General features: G+C 33.2%; 1 protein-coding gene across 2 annotated transcripts in view; it reads left to right on the forward strand.

Moving 5' to 3' along the window:
* The window catches only part of ZDHHC17 (zinc finger DHHC-type palmitoyltransferase 17), a 97517-nt gene that overhangs the window by 70437 nt on the left and 11680 nt on the right, over positions 1-15400 (forward strand). For both annotated transcript variants that reach the window (XM_036877167.2, XM_036877166.2), the window contains exons 9-11: positions 5335-5477; positions 6978-7078; positions 14355-14479. In XM_036877167.2, the coding sequence (XP_036733062.2) occupies positions 5335-5477; positions 6978-7078; positions 14355-14479 (369 nt within the window). The remainder of the gene's footprint in view (positions 1-5334; positions 5478-6977; positions 7079-14354; positions 14480-15400) is intronic.

Here is a 15400-nt window from a genome sequence, read left to right on the forward strand (position 1 = left end):
ACACATCATACTCAAACTCTAAAATCTAAAGACCAAAAAATAAAAATTTTGAAATCCCCTTATCAGTAGGGGTAAAACAATTCAAGATGGTGGATTTCTCATCAGAAACCATTGAGACCAGAAGGAACATGGCACATTTTCCAAGTGCTGAATGGAAGGAATTGTCAACTGTGAATCCAATATCCAATGAAAATATCTGAGGAATGAAGGTGAAATCAACAAATTCTCAGATAAAGGAAAAGGAGAGAATTTGTGTCAGCAGACCTACCTAAAAAGAAAGACGAAGAGAAGTTCTCTAAACAGAAAGGAAGCAATAAAGAATCTTGGGACATAAGATCATGGTAAGCAAAATTATGGGTAAATGCAATAGCCTTTCTTCTAATCTTATAACTTGCAGCTTAAGAGTTGAAGCAAAAATTACCATCTGATGTGTATGTATATAGGAAACATATATGAGTCCATTTATAATATAAACAGGGGAAGTCAGGGCTTACCCCCAAAAGGGAGGTAAGGTTTCCATATTTCATTTGAACTGGTAAAATGACAGCACCACTACACTGTGATATTAAAGTAACCACTGAAATACTACAAAGAGATAGACCAAAAAATACTGTTGGTAAAATAAAATTCTAAAAAGCTTTCCAGTAACCCACAAGAAAGCAGAAAAAAGAAAAAACTTAGAGAACAAACAAAAAATAATATTACAGACTTAAACCCCAAGATATCAATAATTACATTAAATGTAAATGGTCTAAATATACCAATTAAAACATATTGGCAGTATGGATTATAAAGTATGACCCAATTATACACTGTCTATAAGAAACTCACTTTACATGTAAGAATGTTGGCAAATTGTTTATACAGGTGAGTAGCAGAACGGAAACAATTTGTTACCCTGATACCAAAAGCAGACAAAGATAGTACAAAGAAGAAAACTGTAGACCAGTATCCCTCATGAATATAGATTCAAATTCCTTAACAAAATATTAACAAAAATTAGCAATATGTAAAGGGAATTTTGTACCATGACCAAATTGGGTTTATTTCAGGGATGCAAGGCTCATTTAATATCCAAAATGATTATTCAGTATAATCTACCGTATTAACAAATTAAAGAAAAAAATGTCATATTTATGTCAAACAGTGCAGAAAAAGCATTTAATAAAAATCAATGTTCACTCATGATAAAACTCTCAGAAAAATAGTAGAGGAGAATTTCCTGAACTTTAAAGAGTACTGTGTATAAGACCTTCAACTAACATCATACTTAATGGTAAGGACTGAATGCTTTATCCCTAAGATCAGGAGCTAGGCAAGGATATTCCTCTTAGTGCTGCCGTTCAAGATAGTGCTTGAAGTTCTAGTTAGAGAAGTAAAACTAGGAAAAGAAATTGAAAGATATATAGATCAGAAAATAAAAAATATAATTGCCTTATTTGTGGTTGACGTGATTTTCTATATAGAAAATCTCAAACTATATGCAAAATAAATTCCTAGAACTAATGAATGAGTTCATTGAGATCACAGGATGTAAGATAAATATATAAAAATCTATTTTATTTCTGTGTACTTGAAGTAAACATGTACTTGAATACCAAAATTAAAAATACAATACTACTTAGAATCACACATAAAAAAAATTTTTTTTAATACATAGGTGTAAACCTAGCCAAACATGTAAAAGTACTTCTATACTGAAAATTCTAAAATTTTTTTAAATGAAAGATATCAAAGACCTAAATAAATGGAAAGATGTATTCATGAATTGGAAGACTCAACATATATATATCAGTTGCCCCCAAATTGGTATACAGATTTAATTCACTTAAAAATTCCAGCAAGGCTTTTTGTCTGTATAAACTAAGTATATTATAAAGTCTATGTGGGAAGGCAATAGATCTAGAATAGCCAAAACAGTTCTGAAAAAGGAGAATCACTTTGTGCAGTTTCAAGACTTGCTAAATAGCTATAATAAATAAGGCTGTGTGGTACTGCTGCAGGAATAAACTTAGAGATCAAAGGGACAGAATAAGGAAGGGCTCAGAAGTAGAACCACAGAGGTATGCCCACTGACTTTTGACAGAAGTGCAAAAGCAATTTAATGGATGGAAATTAGCCTTTTAAAATGATGCTGGAGCATTTGGGCATGTATAGGCAAAAATAATGAACCTCTACTCAAACCTCACACCATATAAAAAATTAACTCAAAATGGTTCACTGGCTTAAATGTAAAAGATAAAATTTTTAGGAAAAAAATAGAGAAAATGTAAAAGATAAAACTTTTAGGAAAAAAATAGAGAAAATCCTAGAATCTAGGGCTTGTCAAAGAGATGACACAAAAAGCATGATCCATCAAGGTAAAATTGATCATTGGACTTCGTCAAAATTAAAAACTTTTGATTTACAGAAGGCCCTTATTAGGATGAAAGGGGAAAGTATTTGCAAGCCACATGTCCAACAAAGGACTAGTTTCCAGAAAATACAATGAACTTTGAAAACCAACAGTGAAAAGTCAAACAATGCAATTAGAAAATAGGCCAAAGAAGATGTAAAAGGAGCTATTTCACCAAAGAAGATATAAAAATGACAAGCACATGAAAAGATGTTCAACATCATTACTTACTAGGAAAATGCAAATTAAAACCATAGTACCTTATTCCATACACGTATCAAAATAACAAAAAGTTGCAACACCACTAAATGCTGCAGAGAGAAGGGATAACTTCTACTGCTGGTGAGAATGTAAAGCAATGCAACATGCTGGAGAACAGTTTGGCAGTTTCTTTTAAAGAACTCAATTTGCAATTACCATGCAAACCAGAAACAGCACCCTTGAGCATTTATTGAAAAGAAAAGAAAACCTATGTTCATACAAAAACCTGTATGTGAATGTTTATAGCAGCTTTATTCATATTAGCTCCAAACTGGAAACAACCCCAAAGTCCTTCAGTGGATGAACGGGTAAACAAACTGATACATTCATACCATGGAATATGCCTCAGTTATAAAAAGAAATGAACTAACAGTACATGCAGTAACCCAGAGGAGCCTCCAGATAATTATGTTGAGTGAAAAAGGCAGTCCTGTAAGGTCACATACTGTATACTTGCATTTATATAAATTTCTGGAAATGATGGAATTATAAAAATGTTAAACAAATGAGTGGTTGCTAAAGTTTACTGTAAAGACGAAGGTAAGGTAGGAGAGAAATTGCTGTAGAAGGACAACTTGAGGAATCCTTGTACTGACGGAAACATTTCGTATCTTACCTGTATTCATGTCAGTATCCTGGTTGTAATACTATACTACTCTTTTGCAGGATGTTAGCCATTTGGGGGGAACCTGGGTAAAGGGTAATTGGGCTGTCAGTATTATTTATTACAAGTGCATGTGAATCTACAATTATTTCAAAATAAGTTTATTCAAAAATAACGTACTGAGTTGTAGAATCTAGTGGTGCATATACAGGTAGTCATATAAAATTCTCTCATTTTACTACATATTTGATATTTTTCCATAATAAAATACAGAGAAAATAGTTGGGAAATGAAAATAGATGGATTGCAAAAGCAGTGCATTACCCTTCCATCTTTATAATACTACCATATATGTTAGATGACAGTTGGAAAAAACCCCAGAAATCTCACATAGTTTATTTATCCAAGTGAAATGAACTTACATTCACACAAAAAACTACGTGCAAATGTTTGTAATGGCTTTATTCACAATAATTAAAAGCTGGAAATGGCCCTAGTCCCTTAGCTGGGGAGTGGATGAACTGCTACTGCTCTATGTTGGATGCTACTCAGCATTGAAGTGGAGCAAACAGTGATACACATTCTGTGGTGGAAGAAGCCAGACTTAAAAGACTGTAATCAGTACAATTCACTTTTATATGACATTCCTGTGAAGGAAGAAGTGTGGGGGCAGAAATCAGAAGTGTTTGCCAGAGCCTGGGACTGGGGGATATAGGGCATTTGGGGGCCTGATAGAAACTTCTGTGTCTTGAATGTTGTGCTGGTTACACAATGTATATGTTATTCAAAACTCAGGGAACTGTACCCAAAAAAAGGGTGAATTTTACTATATGTAAGTTGTATCTTTTTAATCTTGAAAAATTATGGCCATTGAGGGAAAACAAGCTTCTTGGCTAAAATGAAGCCAAATGAGATAATTTTAGAAAACACTTCTTCAAAGGACACATGTCTATTTCTCTCCTCCCATCAATACCCACCATTACCCATACACTTTCTTCTCCTAGTTATAAATATTTTCTAATGTCTTGATATAAAATTTGCACATGCTGAAAAAACAAATTGGGAGGACTATTTTACTGCAGCATGAAATTAAACTCTGAAGTTGTAAATTTAATTATTAGTCTAAGTTGAAATTACACATTTAAGTCAGAAAGTGAATTGCAGTGGCTAAATTGGGTAAAACAGCCGTTTAAATGAAAAGTACTTCGCTAGAAGCCAGCAATGTAAAAGGCATGCTAATAAATTGTAATACAATCTTAGTCCTCAGAAAGGTAAATAATCAAGAAAGTAATCTTTACACCTTGAGCTTTGTTACATCGCAGCTGGAATCTCTTAATAGTTTTGTCATCTGGCTACCTGTAAGTTTGTGAAGGCTGTTACGGGGAAGAGACGAGAGCTCTGAAGGTACGGTTTTGGTAGATGTCACAAGTAGATGGATTTTATATTTTGCAGTATGAACTTTCTAACAGTCAGATCACTACAAAACTGAATTGGAACTACCTCTGGAGTGTGAAACACTCTGCTTTGATATGTGTTGAGGCACATAATCTCCATTTTATGGACTCTGAGACCCTGTAAATTGTTTGATTTTATTCTCTAATTTTAAGGTTTTAATACAGTATTTATATGTATCGTTCACAATACCTTCTCCAGGCTATAAGCACCCTCAGGTTTCCTTTAATTCATAGAGTTCTTAGACCATCAGTCATTCTTGTCCTGGTCTCTCCAGTTATCAGTGCCCCTGTTAAAATGGGGTGGTGTTGGTCATGTACTGTTTTCTAGCCCATCCGTGTGATAGCATGTTACTGCTTATCTCCTTATCTGACTATCTATACCTACTTCTGTAACTTCTATTACAGCTTCCACTGTTTTAACCAAGTACTTTTACGTTGTTTATTTAATGTCAGTCTCCAGAAGACAGAGACTAGAACCTTGAATAGTAGCTGCACATAGTAGGCATATGTGAATGAATGAATTTCTCCCTCTGTTGCATATTTTCACAGAGATAACTGTGGTTCACACTGAAGTTACTTGAAACATACACAACTTCTAACTTTTTTTTTTTTTTGTACAGGAATTTCGGCAGAAAGTAATGCTAGGAACTCCTTTCCTAGTTATTTGGCTGGTTGGGTTTATAGCAGACCTAAATATTGATTCTTGGCTCATTAAAGGGCTAATGTATGGTGGCGTTTGGGCTACAGTACAGTTTCTTTCAAAGTAAGTGTGTTGTTTTTAACTATATTTTTTGAAGGAATGTAATTTGGACCCTGTTATATAAAGTTAATGCTTTGTATCTGCATTTATGTAATGTTTGATCTTTGTTAAAGGATTTTGGCTGATTTATATCTGAAATTTAAAAAATTTTAATGTTGATTCTAAAGGTGCTTTCAGTGACAGTCTAACATACCATTGATTAATTAATTAATTGATTAATTACTTTAAGGTGTCACTGATATACACTCTTATGAAGGTTTCACATGAGCAACATTGTGGTTACTACATTCAACCATATTATCAAGTCCCCCCCATACCCCATTGAAGTCACTGTCCTTCAGTGTAGTAAGATCTAACATACAATTTTTAAAGCTAAAATACAATTTAAAACATTTCAATAGAAATGGACTTGAGTTGGTTGAACTGTAAATATAATATACATATTGCTTATTTCTAGTTATTATAATGCTTGAGCTTACCTTTCTCTAGGAATTAGATTTTCTTTGGTCGTAGGCAATATGCAAAGAAGAGGTTAATTTTAGTAGCAAAGTCAAGTTTGAGCATATAAAGTCTGCTGTTTATTTTTTTAATTTTCTCCTCCCTCTTTTTTCTTTAAACATTGTAATCATTCCTTTTTCTTCTATCCTTAGATACCATTGCCTCACAGTTGCCCATCCAACGAACCTAAGTAACTGTGATCTAGAACTTCCTACCTAAGATCTCTTCCTGTAGTGCCTTGTTTTCACCTGAATTTCAAAAAGAGTTCTGAAAATAATTCACACAGAGATGAGAATGACTAGTACTGCATGAATGTGTTGATTCTCAGGAAGGGACTTAATTCTAGAAAATTAATTTCGTTTTAGTGTTTCTAGGACCTCCAAGGGCTATTACAAATATTATAAATAGGAATTCGCCAAGACTTCTGCTTAGTGTTCATGGATGGTTGATCCTGCTTATGTTTAATAAAATTCATTAATTTTTTCCTTAATTCTAAATACTGTAAATAATGACCTTCAGTTCCCCCTAAATGAGCCAGCTTATTCTGTTTGAAAAGGTAATGTGGGAAGCTTAACAGGAGAGTGTAGGTTTGGAGAAGTACTGATGAAACACAGAGAGAAACTTAAGGATTGCTTTGTATTTATCTGTCAAAGTTAAAACACATCTTTGGTGAGTAATATACTGAATGGTAGTTTCTGTATGTACTAAAGTGAATTGTTGACGTAAGAGAATTAGGAGTATACTGAAATTCTGAAGTTGAAAAGTACACAGAATATAACTAATTCTTGGTAAACTAAAAGGAGTTTCAGAATCTTGCTGAATCATTTAGCTGTGCCCTCATTTTATTACTGATCACTGTGAAAACAGGCTGGGTGATTGAGCATCATCTGCTTCTGGATCCTGGTTACAGAGTTTACGATACAGAATATGTGTCATTTTCATTTAAATAATCATTTTTTTCAATGAAATATAGAGCTCAAATTTTATAAAACTTATGTTTTATAGATCCTTTTTTGATCATTCAATGCATAGTGCATTGCCCCTTGGAATATATTTGGCAACCAAATTCTGGATGTATGTGACGTGGTTCTTCTGGTTTTGGAATGATATCCTTTGTTTATAAAGGTCGTATCTAAAACAACTTTTGTTTGTTTAAACAAATGTTTAATAATAATTTAACATCAGAAGTGAACTACTCACAATTTGCTACACTAAAACTGTATTCCTAGAAGAATAGTGTGAATTAATACCTGTTGTTTCTAAATACTTCATATTTAATAGATTGCTTTTGGAAGCTGCTTTTAATAACATTAATAGTAATAGTTATTTATTGATTACCACTTATTGAATGTTTAAAAATCATTTTATTCAATACCTTGTACTCATTTAGTAAACATTTTATAATTAGTATCATTATCTCCATTTTATAGATGAGAAAATTTAGGCTTAAATAGGTTAAGCTGTTATCTCTCCCCAAAGCCGCAGAGCTAGTCTCTGGTAAAGCTGTGATAGAAATGCATTCTTGTCTGATTCTATAACACATATTCTAAACCTTTTTACTAAATTTTGATATTCATGTGTTAGTACAGGTTCACTTAATACATAGATTTTTTTCCAATAAACATATTGGAAAATTTTTTGTAGATTCGCAACAATTTGAAAAAAATATTTCCTTTTCTCTATCCTTTATTGCAAGAATACAGTATATAATACATATAACATACAAAATATGTGTTAATAGACTGTTTATGTTATTGTTAAGGCTCCTGGTCAACGGTAGGCTATTAGTAGTTAAGTTTTGGGGGAGTAAGTAGTTATACACAGGTTTTCCACTGCATAAAGGGTTGGTGCCCCTAACCTCTCATGGTTCAATGGTCAACTGTACTTTTAAAAAGTAATATAATATGGAATTGTAAATATGTGTGTGCATATGTGTGTAGCAAAGAGATAAGGACAATGTCAACTTTTGATATTTTTACATGGAGTAAGTACAATCATTAAGACAGTCTGTTTTATAATAAAGACACATGTTTCATAAATGTCTTTCAATAAGTCATTTTTCAAAACATTACCATAAAAAGCATTTAAAATGTTTTAAATGGTATATGATTTTCAGTGACTTCTAAATGTTCTGAATGATTTCAATACCTGGTTTCACTTTACAGTCTTGCATGTTATAGTATTCTTTTGTTGTCTTGTATTTTAAACAAAAACCATACTAAAAAACAGAATATGCTTGTTTTTGAGACTGAGGCACAAAATTGTAACTGCACTTATAATTCTTCTATTTCTATAATATATGATTATTTTCAGAAGGTATAGTACCTACATATTTCCTCAGTTTAAGTGTCCATAGAGATTTTTCCATGTAGCAGCTTTCATTAGCTCATTCTACTGTGTATTACACATTGAATAAAAAATAGTTTTTCAAGTATTTGTTAAGCTTTAGAATTGTCTTACTGGAACATTTAGTATGAGTAAAGCTGATCTGTTTATTTTCGTTACCTCATCTATTTTATGTATATAAAAAGCACTGACCTCTGAAATGACTTTAGTATTCCACACATATTTTCTAACTTTGTTTCTTAAATTGGACAATAAATTTTATGTTCAAGAGAAGTCAAATTCACATCTCAAAATAATTTTTGTCTATTTTTGTATTCTTAATCTGTTATGCAAGTGGAGAAAAGCAGGAAAATTAATAAATTACCAAAAATTGAAAACTTTATGTTAGAGAGTTTTATGTAGTCTAATTTGGATTTTTTCCCTTTTTTGCTTTATTTGGAGATAGTATAAAACTATGCAAGTTTCTGAAGCTAGGGAATTGAGAATGTAAGAAGTAGATTTTGAAGGGAAGGCTAGAACAAATAAGTCTATTTAATTTGCCCTATTTCAAAATGCTGCCTATAAAATAATTAGCATATAATTAATTTTTAAATGCATTGAATAAATTGCATGTGTTAATTTAGCTTTTCAAATAAAAATTGTAGTATGAGAACACTTAAGTTTTATAGTTGTCTGTAAAGAGGGGATGATGATCATAAGCTACGACTATCTCAGAATTCTTGAGAAGATGCAAATATTAGCTTATACTTCACATGTAAAAAGTGTTGAATAAATGTATTATTCATGACTTTTTAAATCTAAGTTTGTATACAAAGGGACTTTAAATGTGCATTTACAGTTTCTTTCACTTGAATGTTTGTGTGTCTATGATGTTCATGGAATATGGAATGAAACCACAAATAACTTTTAATTCTGATTATCCAAAGAAAACTTCACTTCTCTATGGTACAAATGAACCATATTTGTAGCCCCTGTATGATTTTTAAGAGGTACATTTTTTTTTTCCAGTATTACACTTCTGAGGACAGAGATGGGAGCTCAAGAAACTTGTAGGAAGAGAATAAAAGAGAGCCTAGAATATTTCTGATGGAAGCACAAATGATATTAGACAGGAAAGAGTTGTGAAGTTAAAGTTATAAGGTGATAATTAAAATGTAGAGTTGAAAAAGCATCAGGGTCAGCCTCTACACCTGTCTTCTGGCCTCAGCCTGTTGGTGGTTGGTTCTACCATTTTTCTCATGCAACTCATGACTACATGTGTAATTAAAACTGATTAGTTTTGAAAAATAGAATTACAGTCAGTTTTCATTATTTATGGTAGTTACATTCTGTAAAGTTACTGCATATACTGGATTAGCAAATACTGTTCCATGGCTCCTAGGGAAAAAAGGAAGTTAGATTCTTGCAAGCCTCTGGTCATATTTTGTCCAACCAGTTACATAACCTTGCTTTTACATATGTTTCTGCTGAAAAACAAAATTTAATATGGTTGTTGATTCACTAACATTGAACTCATAACCAGTAACCTATGCCTGAATAAAGCATATCTGATCTCTGCGAGGCACACTTCACAGCCTTCTTGCACGTAGGAATCTTAGATTATTAAGTACTTCAGCACTACACTTGGGACCGTTCTAAACAGCAAAATCACCAACGAAAGGCAAAAAAAAGCAAAACGTGGCACAAAATAAACAAAAGGGACACTTGTTTACAAGCATAGCAAGAAGGCAGAGTATTACTTACTGCGTTTTTCAGCTTGGCTGGGAATATGTCCATAGCATGACTCATAGTTTTGCTGCTTTGCACAAGTCCACGAATGACAGCAAAAGCATTGTGAGTATTGACTTGGGTACAAATAAATTTGAACCAGTAGGTGTGAGGGTCAACTTACTAGAGTAGAAACTCTAGTTTCTCATGGTACCCACCTTAAATGTTTTTGTGGTGATGAATTTCATATTGATACAAACTATTTGTTTTAGCAAGTAAGTTCTTTCTTTTCTACAATTCATTAAATAATTATCATCCCTTAATTCACCTTATTCAGTGCTTTGTGGTTTTAGTTCTTTCAGATGTATCATTTTAGTCAGTTCTCAGGACAATTCTTTGGGATTAAAAAAATAAACTACACAAATCATAATGCTGTTTTCTAACTAATGGAAAAATTGAGGTTCAGAGAAGTTGTACGTCTTGCTGAAAGTCATATAGATTCTGTGCTGTTCGGCCTGGTGTTGTATATCTTCAAATGCCCTACATTGTACTTTCAACATAGTCTTAAGTATGTAAACCTTTCTGGAAAGCAATTTGGCAATCTATGGAAAGAGCTTTAAAAATGCCCTTTGATCTCTTAGTCATTTATAGGTAAAAAATCAGAGATAATATCAAAGATTTACTTACAAGGATGTTTATCATAGTACGATTTATAATAGGGAAGAAATGGAAACAACCTAAATATCCATCCTGAGAGTTTTATCAGTTACACCACATATGGTATTGGATAAAATATTCATTAAAATGCTTTTCTAAGACTTAAGTGATATGGACTAATACTTAAGATATAATAAGTGGAGGAATACTAAATTACATTTATAGAGTAATTATAATTTTAAAGTGTGCAGAGGACAGGAGTTCCTAGGAGTGAGGACATGTAATTTTAGCAGCAGTTATCTCTGGTGTTAGATCATGAGTGATTTTTATTTTGTGTCTTGTCCTTTTATTTATTTGAAAATTTTGTTCATTCACTATGCTTTTATAATCATCAAACAAGTCTAAAACTCCGTGGCATAGCCAGTACAGTCAACTGTTCATAGTGTTGGCACCACCATTGAAATACTGATGATAGGTTATTAGAAATTTTATGTCTAAAAATAAATTATTTATCAACCAGATTTTAAGTTAAATTAAACTTCTTAAGCTAAATATGGATGTGAAGAATTCCTTGAACCTGGGATGATTATATAATAAAAATGAAGACTGCAGAATTACCATTTTCACTATGCTCTCCTATGCATTTTCCTCTTTAGCATTTTTTCCTATAGTTTACTTTTAGGGTTTCTTTGTTTACTATGTGTCTCTCATTTCTTTTTAATATTCTCTAAGCTTGTTAATTCCTATATTCAGGCATCCAGTCACTGCCTTCTGTGAGTTCCAGCAGCATTGTTACAACACTGTTGAGCACCTTTTTATGCACGTGTGCAGGTTTCCTTGGCGTCATTAGAAGATGTCTTATTTAAGTTCTTAATTTATGTGTGTTTGGTTACTGTATATAATGCATGACGCAGTCTTCTTTCTCCTTATTAGAGAACTCAACCCCCCAACATCCTCCTTCACTCAGTTGCAGTATCAACCTTGATGTTTGTCAATTTTCTTGTGATCTGTTCAGTTTATTGATCTGCTTGCCTGTGCCAATACTGTGTATCTTAGTAGCTTTAGTCTTAAATCATGGTATCTGGTAGGCCAGGTTTCCCAACTTTTTTCTTAGGAATATCTCAGCTCTTTCGGCCTTTTGCACTTCTATTTAAATATTTTTGAGTCAGCTCTTTAAGTTCCATGAAAAGCCTGATGCAATTTTGGTTAAAATTCTACTTAAATTATAGAGTAATTCAGAGAAAAGTGACTCATTTTTGATATTCAGACCTTTGTCATTATAAAAGAATGTAGACCGAGTGGCTTAAATAACAGATTAATTTTTTAGCAGTTCTGCATTAGGACGCCAGCATGGTTGTATCCAGACAAGGGCTCTCTTCCTTGCTTACAGTGTGTTTGCTTAGAGGGGAGAGAGGCTGATAGAGCTCTTCTTTCCCAGCCACAGTCCTGTCAGATTAGGGTCCCACTCATGTGACTTCATTTAATCTTAATTATCTGATAAAGACCCTGTCTCCAGATAGTCACGTTGGAGGTTAGGGCTTCAACATAAGAATTTTTGAGGTGGAGGACATGATTCAATCCATAGCAGAGGGCCAGGGTGTGACTTATGAGAGCTCTGACTTGTCTTCCCTTCTAGTTACCCATACTACTTACACAGGTGGAGGTGGGATTCAGAACTACCCCAGGCAGCCCGCCTCACCAGAATCGTCTTTCCTTGACCTCCAGTTTGAATGTTACGGTATAGTGTGGCTGGTATGCTTTTTGAAGTTGCTGCTGGTATTCTGCGGGGCAATTGGTTTGTCAGACTTACTGTTCTTGGTTCATTTTGTTGGGTATTATAGTAAGTTGGAGCTGCAGTTCACAGCAGGCATCAAAATAATATCCAAGTCAGTGAAAGAGATATATGGGGGAGAAGATTCCATAAACATTTACACGAAAACATTTATGACAAATTCTTGTTTTATCTCTAATTGGAGCTTACAAGTATGTACAACTAGGACAACACAGGAACTCTACTCTTTGTTTCTAAAAGTGGCGACTTTTTTCTTTACTCAGTGCTGATGCAAATACAGTAATCAAGCAATATTTGTGGCTAGAGAGTTATAAATTGATATCTGTTACTGAAAATAATCTGACACTATAAAAATATATTTCAAGCTTTAAAAATGTTCAAACCCAAAGATACTATTCCCATAATATTTAATGACCCAGGATATTCTGCTGAGTACTTTGCAGAGGCAGAAAGCGTAGGGAGTAAGAGACTGGATTTTAATACCTGCTCCACCTGTAATTCACTATGTAGCCTTTGATAATTTAACTAACATCTGCCTCAGTTTTGTCGTCTGTAATGTGGGGATAGCAGGATTTATCAAAGGGTTTTTGTTTAGCTTAGTGGCACGTTGTGACTAATAAGTAATACTTCCTTTATTAATGTTAATAAATACACTACGATCTCACTTATGATTTAAAAATGCAGAATACCAAGAATAAAAGGAGTTTCTCAGTTGTGGAGTTACTGTTTTTGTCTTTATATTTCTTTTTCCTGATGAAAAAAGGATGTTTTAAACCTTTGTGAGAGTAACCATGCCATTTGTAGAGTGCCTATGTCAGTTAAACGTTTAAAACAAACTGGTCTGAGCTGTTTTCAAACTACCATTTGAAGATATCTAATCTCTTTACCTTTAAAGAACAAGCAAAGTAAGTTTCTTTGCTGAATATCCCTTTAAAATCTGTAGTCATATATTGAACTGCTGGTTAGCCCCCTGCAAACTTAATCTAGGCTATAAACCTAACCTGTTTACTTACACTTTTGCACCTTCTTGAAACTATTAATAGTAGGTAAAGGTACTGCCCCTGAAAAATGCCAGGTTTCAGCATACTTTGTATGTACATTTACCAACTTTATTCTCAAGAGATTTTTAGCTGTTGATACTTAACCTGTGTAAACGCTTAGGGTATTCCAGTATCCAGATACATTGTGTCTCAGGAATGTATTGCTTTAGCAACATTGCTGTATTTTTCCTAGTGTTACGTAAACTAGTCTTTGATTCTTCACTTGTATTTTTAAATGCCTATCACATTTCTTACGTTTTCACTAGGTAGGAAAATGTGAACATAGGAAGTATCTGTTTTAAGCATGTTTAGAAATATCTTTTCCAAAATAAAGGTCAACTTGAATATGATAAGGCAACAGAGAATTTAAATGCAGTCTTTTAAATACATGGGTGTTTATCTGAAGTGTTTGGGAGATATATAAAGATTTTTAATGCATGTAGATAAAGTAATATGTTAATTTTGAACATTAAAAATTCCTTCATTTTTGTTAAAATAGGGATCACTTAAAAATCATGTATTCATTGATTTTTAGTATATCACTGACTTAAAGGTGTCAGATACAGTGCCTTCTAAGCACAGTAGACTGCATCAGTTTCATAGAAAGTGTCAGGTAAACCTACCCTACATGCTTTAAAGTTCATAAAGAAATCACATTTTTACTTTTTACATTAGTTATAAGCATAATGAGAAAATGTGTCTCTTTTGATGTAATAAATAAACCACCTTGTATTTTTGATTGGCAGGTCTTTCTGTGTGGTAAAATTTTACAGTTAATAAATTTACCTGTAATAGTAACTCATATATCATTGCTTCTTTGGATTCCTTAACTTTAGGCACATCTCAACTTTTTATTTATCCATCTTCCATTCCTTGCCAATAGTGTTGCACTTTTCTACAATTTTGGAAAATCTTGGAAGTCAGATCCAGGAATTATCAAAGCTACAGAAGAACAAAAGAAAAAGGTAGCAGATACCTAATCAGTTGTGTGTTTTAATTGCCACATTATCAGTATTTGTAGGAGATACTAGAGTATGAAGAGAGAAACTGTCTCCTAGAAGTTGAAAGATCTCACCCAGAGTGTGTATGCTTGGTCCTCACTCTGGGACTCTTGTGATGCATGTTTTTGCACCTCCATGGCATCTTACAGTTTCCTTCTTCTCTCCTTTATAAGGACTGATTGCTTTCAAAGTTGAGTGCAGTATTTTAAACACTTCTGTAAGCCCTCATCAAAGACATTCAGTTAATGTTTGTTGAATGACATGCAAATTCAAAAGCCTGTAACCTGGTTGATAGATGCAGACGCATCATTTCAGTAACCTGAATGTTTGTGTATGTGATCCTGGGCACCTCTCACCTATAACCCAAGTACTTAGAAGACCAAATTTATAATATAAAGATGTAACACAAGTATAGAATTGGACTAGATGTGATTAGATTATTTTAAGAGCTGATTTATACAGTCTGTAAAAACAAAACAAATCCTAATGAATTATTCCTGTCACAGTAGACTAAAACACCAGCAAGTTCCTAGGGTCTGCAGCCCCTTTCTCCAGGCTGTGCAGATTGCTGCCTTTATGTAGTAGTATTCTTCAGACCTTATGTTAATTAATTTGCCAGGTTTTCCTAGTCATAAGTTCAGAATTAGAATTTCTTAGTTCTGAAGACTCACTTCTTTATGGGACGTTAGGTCTCTTTTCATGTGTTAATGATCAAAACCTATACAGACTAGTTCTTAGGATAGGTAACTTAGTCCTGTTCTTAGGAATTTTCTTTTAACTGAACTTAGGGTTGTCTTTTCATATATCCAAGAAATAAAATTCTTGTGTTCATATTACAATGAAATAGCAGCAGTAAATGAACAGAAGATTTTATTTTGAGCGGAA

The sequence above is a fragment of the Manis pentadactyla genome, chromosome 10, assembly GCF_030020395.1.
Source record: "Manis pentadactyla isolate mManPen7 chromosome 10, mManPen7.hap1, whole genome shotgun sequence".
Taxonomy (NCBI): domain Eukaryota; kingdom Metazoa; phylum Chordata; class Mammalia; order Pholidota; family Manidae; genus Manis; species Manis pentadactyla.